The 8,299-nt window shown below is 31.8% G+C and overlaps 1 protein-coding gene across 1 annotated transcript; it reads left to right on the top strand.

Moving 5' to 3' along the window:
• The first annotated feature begins 405 nt into the window (after nucleotides 1-405).
• On the top strand, nucleotides 406-7,396 carry LOC113394628 (plexin-B). The gene has a single exon (XM_026632020.2). The coding sequence runs from the start codon at nucleotides 572-574 to the stop codon at nucleotides 6,254-6,256; it is 5,685 nt and encodes a 1,894-aa protein (XP_026487805.1). The 5' UTR covers nucleotides 406-571; the 3' UTR covers nucleotides 6,257-7,396.
• Nucleotides 7,397-8,299: the final 903 nt, after the last annotated feature.

The following is an 8,299-nucleotide window of genomic DNA, read 5'->3' as shown; positions in this document are numbered from 1 at the left end:
TCCCCGATTGGTACCTCTGATTTCCAATACTTATCGATATTTTGAATAGACTTAATAATTAGAATTAAATGAATATATTAATTATAATTAGAATATAATTAATTGAATTAGTACTGTATGTATTGTTCAAATGTATTAATAAGTAGTGTATGAAAAATATAGTTTCTTAAGTTAACATATAATTTGGTATCTAAATAGTAAGTATAGGTTGATACTCGATACACGAAATATTTTTATTTCAACTTATAAAATCGTTAAACATTATTAAATTACGAAAGTTAAAAAAATTATATAGTTTAGATGGTTATTATATACAATAAATTTCATGAGGTCATATATTTTATATAAACTCAAATCTATGGTTGCATATATAGAGTAAAAAGTGAGGTGAGTAACAATTAACAGAAATTGAAAAAAAAAACTTGTTTATTCCGTGTCATCCGCATCGATGTATGCTTTTAATATTTTCTTACAATAAAATGGGTTGAATATTCAAATAAAACAAACTCAGTGAATGTTAATGTTAAAACGATAAAAGAAATTATTGGTGGAGACAATTTAAAATGTGATCATGGCTGCATTTGTGATAGTATTAGTTATAACATTTTGGCTTCGATGCACAATAGTGTTCGGATATGAGTTTATATCGCAATATCCCAAAAATCAAAATGAAACATTCCACTTCAACCATCTCGTCGTCGATAAAGTGAGCGGACAAGTATATGCAGGTTCTTTGAATACACTACATCAGCTTAGTCCCGACTTGAAACCGCTTCATGTTGTACGGACTGGACCCAAGCTTGATAATCCTATGTGCCATGCTAGTGGTTGTCCGACGGCGGATATTCAAACCACATGGACTGATAACGTGAATAAAATATTAGTGATTGATCAAGAATCCAGAATTGTGATAGCTTGTGGATCAGTGGCTCAGGGATCGTGTTTCAAATATAAGCTGGGTGACCTTACAGCTGAACCTGAGTTTGTCCCTGAGAGTGTTGCTGCCAACGATGCGGAAGCCTCCACATACGCTTTTATCGGTCCAGAGAGATACAATTCCTGGGACCGCTCCAATGTACTTTATGTAGGAACAACATTTACAAATAATGGGGAATATAGGCACGACGTTCCTGCTATATCCAGTCGCGATCTAATGACATTGCAACTGGCTCAATTTACATTTTCTAAGCAAAGTTTAATTCAAATAGATGTTAAATACAGGGACAATTTTCTTGTGCAATATGTGTATGGATTCAATGCTAGTGACTATGCCTACTTTCTTATTATACAGAAACATTCACACCTCGCTGGCAACGAGGAACTTGGATATGTGTCACGTTTAGCTCGTACTTGTGTAAATGATGACAATTATAATAGTTATACAGAAGTAACATTAGAATGTAATGTTCGTGAAGAAACAACTGTTGGTAAGAGTGAAATTGTCAATTATAACTTAATTCAAGATGCTAAAATTGCTAAGGCAGGTGTTAATTTAGCCAATCAGTTAGGAATTGAGACTGGAGATACCATTCTTGTAGCATCATTCAGCCCATCAAAAGGAATATCAAATGAACCTACACCTAAGTCAGCTGTTTGTGTATTCTCATTACAAGAGATAGAAATTAAGTTTAATGAAAATGTTCACATGTGTTTTAATGGTAGTACTAAGGCACGTAACATGGGTTACATATCGGGTATGATATCAGATGGTAAATGTCCAAGTGTTGGTTCCACTGGTAATATCCTTAATTTTTGTGAAGTAGGTCTAAAAATAAGTGGTCTTTATCCTATTAAAGCGATGTCAGTGATACATTGGAATGACACATTAATAACTTCAGTAACAATGTCTGTAACAGGTTTACATACTGTTGCCTTTTTAGGAACTAGTGAAGGTACTATTAAAAAAGTGCTCATTGATGCAGAAAAGGCATTGGAATATTCTAATGAACTGCTTCTCCCTGGTCAAAAAATCATGCCTGATACTACTCTATCCCCTTATGGTAAAACTGTATATATATTGGCAAATAATTCAATTGTTCAAATTCCTACTGAAAAGTGTGCGGAGCATGGCAATTGTTCTTCTTGTTTAGAATCAAATGATCCTCATTGTGGTTGGTGCTCTTTAGAAAAACGATGTACAGTGCAGAATATGTGTCAAAAAGGTACTCAAAGTGCACCTAGGTGGCTGTCACAGTATACTGGCCAACAATGTATAGATTTTGAACAAATTTTACCTGATCGAATATCAATGTCAGAAATCACAACTGTCCAACTGATAATTAGAACTTTGCCAGAACTACCATTTGGAGCAAAATATAAATGTGTTTTTGGTAATGCTCCTCCAATAGATGCAGCAGTGACATCCAATGGGCTTGCATGCCCAACACCTGATATTAAACACAGACCAAAAATAGCACAAAACCAAGACCATGTGTATGTACCTCTTTCTGTGCACTCATCAGAAACTAACAAAGACTTTGTTTCCCGTAATTTTGCTTTCTATGATTGCTCAAAACACACAACATGTCACACATGTATTATGAGTGAGTGGGCTTGCAATTGGTGTATTTATGATAATAAATGTACACATGATGCACCGGTATGCCAAAGAACCATTATAAGTGGGGAGAAAAATCCCATCAAACTTCTAAATCATGGTATCGGTCACTGTCCTAGAATAAGGCAATATAAAAAACCAATTTTATTACCAAACAATGTACCGAAAGAATTGGAACTTGAAGTGGAAAATTTGCCTCATTTGCAACCTGGACACACAGGATTTCAGTGTATTGTTACTATTGAATTGGCTAATATGATACTGCCAGCTAGAGTAGAATCTAATCATTTTATTGTATGTGACAAAACAATGTATTCTTATGAGGAAGACGTAGGGGAGTATAATATAAGTGTAAAAGTTTTTTGGAATCATAAACATTATATAGATACAATAACAATTACTTTATATAAGTGTGAAATTCTTGGATCTCATAGAGACCACGCAGACTGTTCCCTTTGTATTACACGTAATTCTGTCTATCAGTGTACATGGTGTGGCAATTCGTGTTCTTACAGTGAATCATGTTTAGACAATCCTGTAACAGAATGTCCTAAGCCTCGGATTGATATGATAAAACCATTAAGTGGTCCTATAGAAGGTGGAACATTGGTAACTATCGAAGGTAGTAATTTAGGTCTCAGAGTTGAAGAAGTAACTGGTAAAGTTCGAATTGGTGATGTACTATGTGACATTGTAGATTTTGAAGTGTCTGTTAGTATAACATGTAAGACAGGCCCATCTAATGTATCAGTTGTAGCTCCTGTAATTGTAGAAAATGATGCAGGCTATACAGAATCCTCTGTCCTGTTTAGTTATAAAAATATAAAGTTACAAGGTATTTATCCTTCTCTTGGACCTGTATCGGGAGGAACACAATTAGCTATTGGGGGTCAACATCTTAACATTGGATCAACAATTTCAGCATATTTAGATGAATTGTTATGTTCTGTAAATAAAACACAGACATCAAATAGCAGGCTAATATGCATCACCCCCAAAGCTAATATGCCGCGCATTGTTCACACATTAACAGTTTCAATAGACAACGCAAATCGAACATTGTATGGAGATTTATTTAATTATACAGCAGATCCTACAATTATGGAGATAAAACCATTAAAAAGTTTTGTTTCGGGAGGAAGAATGATAACAGTTCATGGTACTAATTTGCATACTATACAGAAACCTCTTATGAAACTCTATTATGTAAATGAAGTTGTTCCTGTTAATGCTACAGCTTGCACAGTACTTAATTCTAATCAAATGGAATGTCCAAGTCCAGCCGTAAATAAAAAATATTATGATATAATACAAGCAACTAAATCACAAACTAGTACTCCACAAATTGCTATGAAGGTAGGGTTTGTAATGGATAATGTGGAAACAATGCACGATTTGGAAAAATACTTTAATCCACCAAGAACTCATATGGTTTTTGTCGAAGATCCCCATGTTTATCAATTTCCAAATCAAATTAAATTGTATAAAGGCGACCCTTTAGTTATTGAAGGCGAAAATCTCATTAGAGCAAGTGACGAGACAGATGTAATTGTGACTATTGGAACTCAACTGTGCAATGTTACAAGTCTTACTATGCAACAGTTATTATGCACCCCACCAGAAGTTCAACCTACAAATACCGACGAAAATGGTTTCCAGATAACTGATATCAATCTACCTTTAGTAGTTGTTAAGATTGGTAGAAACTTGCGATTTCCTATTGGGTACTTGCATTATGAGCTTTTAAGAAATTATAATTTTCCACCAGAAGCGATAGCAGGAATCGCTGCAGGTACATTTTTCTTAGTACTTATATTCATGATTGTTTTGGTTATGTATAGAAGACGAAGTACAAAAGCAGAAAGAGAATACAAAAGGATACAAATACAAATGGACACGTTAGAGAGCAACGTCCGATTAGAATGTAAATTAGCATTTGCAGAGCTTCAAACTGATATGTCAGATTTGGCAGCAGATCTGGAACATTCTGGAATACCTACATTGGATCATGTAAATTACGTCATGAAGGTATTTTTTCCTGGCGTATCTGACCATCCTATTTTAAACGTTCAACGTCAATTTATAAATACGCCACGAACAAATTATGATGCAGCCATGATTCAGTTTGAACAGCTTTTAAATAATAAATGTTTCCTTCTGTCATTTATAGACACATTGGAGTCCCAAAAATCATTTAATATTAGGGATAAAGTAAATGTAGCATCACTCTTGATGGTTATTCTAATGGGAAAAATGGAATATGCTACTGATATATTGAAGTCTCTGCTGTTGCGTCTTATTGATAAATCGGTTTGTACAAAACATCCGCAACTAATGTTAAGAAGAACGGAGAGCGTGGTTGAAAAAATGCTCACAAATTGGATGGCTCTTTGCATGTATTATTATTTAAAAGATTATGCCGGTTCATCGCTGTTCCTGTTGTTCAAAGCAATAAAACATCAAATTGAAAAAGGCGTAGTTGATGCTATAACTCATGAAGCTAGATATTCGTTATCAGAAGAAAAACTCTTAAAAGAACAAATAGACTATCAAATTGTTACTTTACACATAGTACAAGATGATTTTGATGATAAAGTACAATGTAAAGTCTTAGATTGTGATAGTATATCACAAGTAAAATCTAAAATATTGGATGCTTTATTTAAAAATACCCCTTTCAGTATGCGACCTTCCGTCCATGAAGTTGATTTAGAATGGAGACATGGCCGTGGTGGTCATGTTACTCTTCAAGACGAAGATCTTACAACGAAAACTCTAAATGGTTGGAGAAAATTAAACACCTTAGCTCACTATGGAGTTAAAGAATCTGCTGTTATGTCTTTAATATCACGGCAAAATGACAGCTTTAATACTCCATATAAGATTCCTTGCAAAAATTGCACAGGAATTTATTGTTCAAATACCCATATTAGAGTATATAAAAGTGATATAAGCGACCAAAATGTGCACTACTATCATTTAGTCAAACCTATTGAGTACCAACACATTGTGAATAAATCTTCAGAACACAGTCACAAAGCTATTCCGGAAATATTTCTCACGAGACTACTCTCTACTAAAGGAACGGTTCATAAGTTTGTCGATGACTTTTTCGGCACTATTTTGACAGTAAATGAAGTTTTACCACCTGCTGTTAAATGGCTGTTTGATCTTTTTGACGACGCTGCCAGGGTTCACGGTATTATTAACCCCGAAGTCGTCCATGCATGGAAATCTAACAGTTTACCGTTAAGATTTTGGGTCAATCTTATAAAAAATCCAGATTTCATTTTTGATATTAATAAAACTTCAACAGTAGATTCCTCTTTATCTGTGATTGCTCAAACATTTATGGATGCTTGTTCTTTATCAGAACATAGGCTGTGTAAAGATTCACCATCCAATAAATTACTTTTTGCTAAAGACCTGCCAACCTATAGGGACATGGTTATACAATTTTATCAAGCCGTCTCTCAATTACCTCAAGTATCCGACCAAGAGCTAAGTACCTCTATGCAGCAGCTTTCAGTTGAACAACTCAATGAATTTGATACTTTATCAGCTTTGAAAGAGTTGTACATTTACGTCAGTAAATATAGAGAACAAATTATTTTAGGGCTAGAAAACAAAATGCACTTAGCTCATAAATTAGATAGTGTAGCGTGCACTTTGGAAGGGGATCCTGCAGCAGTATGCTGACTATATGATAATATAAGTTTCGATTTAATAACATTCACATAATTTATTTATAAAACAGAAATTTTGTACAAAGAGCTTTAATTTATTTTGAAAAATACTCATATATAACTCATTTGTAAAAAAGACTGTAAAATATCAGTTTTAAAGCAATATTGTTTTAAAAATGAATATTAAGGACATTATTAGCACCATGACAATTCTAAATAATATTTTTAACAATATATGGTTTCATACTTACTGAGATTGCATTTATTATCAAAAAGACAAATTTTATACAAATATTTTCCTCCCAGTGGCCATATTTTATTACCTATATGCCATTTTTAATTTAGTAGATAAAATTAAAAGTATTATGACTAAAAATATATTAAGTCTTATGATTTCCTAAAATATTAGATCTGACACAGATATTAAGTTAATTGTAAATTTATTCATGTATGCTGCTAAAATACTTAATATTGATGTTTATTAATGTAAGATGTATGTGTAAAGAGATTAATGTAAGGAAAATGTTGTGATATTTGTATTTGGAATAATTATAACTCTTGATCTTCTTCATTCACTCGTCATTGGCTTGTGTTATCACACTGAAAACTGTTCTTTATGATTCTAATTTAAAGTCCATGCTTTTATTATTTATTTATATCATGTATATTAAGATAAATTAAAAATCAATTGTGTATATTAAAAACTAATGATGTGAAGTGATATTCTATTATTTTCGTTATAATTGTAATTCCATTAAAATACCTAATAAAGAGATCCTAAACAATATACAAATACAATATTTAAATAAAATAATATGTACAATTGATTTTGTAAACTCTAAAATTTCAATTTCAAATATGATTTAATTATTATTCTTCATATAATTGATTTCTATTTATTGCTCAACACAAAATGTTTATCACTTGTTTGTTTCAAATCATCTAAGTAATTTAATTGGATATCATATTTTTAAGAATGTCATTATAATATTCCATTTACAAAGTAATTTAAGATTAGTTTTAACTTGTTAGTGTTTAAGGCATCGTAAATTCACCCGTCTCTTAAAAATTTTATATAATTGACTTAGAAATATACTTATTTATCAAATTTTTTGTAATGATTAATTTAATTACAAATGGAAAAAATTTAAAACACGTGTTTTATTTACATCACATTTATTAGGCCTGTACTAAATAAAATTTAACATCAAGATTTAATTGATCAAACATGTCAAATAATTAATTCATAGATATAATGGCCAATACTTAACTTTGATTGTAGCATTAACAATTTTTAAAAAGAACTGGCAACAAGATCTATAAAAATATCTTAATACCAAAGTAATTAAGGCTCACATAACACCAGTACTATTATTTAGGCACTATAAAATAACGTATACGATACGTATTTTCTATACTTTCTTTTTCTACCAATTAGGTAATAGATAAGCCGCCTGCGGCATATCGTCAGACGGTGTTTTAGGACCTTTATGCTAGGGAATTTCGGGGAAACATCACGTCATGTCCAACTAATAGCTAACACTAAACTTTTTATAAATCGTTAGGTATTGAAACATTGGTTATAAATCTGACATATTTAAAAAAAATAAATTGACCGCAACAAAGCAGTAGTATATACCATACCATATACATGCACTATTTTTTCGCACACAAATTATTTGAGATTAACAATTAGAACTAGTTATTTGGAATTTGAAAATACTCTTAGTGAGAGTTAACAGCTCAAATCACACATCATCATGAGATTCCACATTGAGGAATTTCATATTTGCTTAGTAATTATTTGAATTTAAAATTGTACCTTTCATACAGTAGATGCCATCAAATAATATCAATTAATTAAATCTATCTTAATTTAAATACAAAGTATTCGTTTTATATTGATTGTTTGTGCAAGGAAAAATAAGAATTCATAAAATAAGGTCATATTGGTCTATGAAGTACTTTAGTCTTTTATTTTAGACCACTATAAACTTTTTCACTATTTTATTTTTTTACTTAAATACTGTGCATAAGGTATAACCCTCGAAATAGC

This window comes from Vanessa tameamea, chromosome 4 (assembly GCF_037043105.1).
Source record: "Vanessa tameamea isolate UH-Manoa-2023 chromosome 4, ilVanTame1 primary haplotype, whole genome shotgun sequence".
Taxonomy (NCBI): domain Eukaryota; kingdom Metazoa; phylum Arthropoda; class Insecta; order Lepidoptera; family Nymphalidae; genus Vanessa; species Vanessa tameamea.
The sequence above is the reverse complement of the archived record's forward strand: the minus strand, read 5'-3'. Positions and strand labels throughout refer to the sequence as shown.

What these genes read in the sequence shown, in the direction of transcription:
- LOC113394628 (XM_026632020.2), top strand. Translation starts at nt 572, where the DNA reads ATGGCTGCATTTGTGATAGTATTAGTTATAACATTTTGGCTTCGATGC.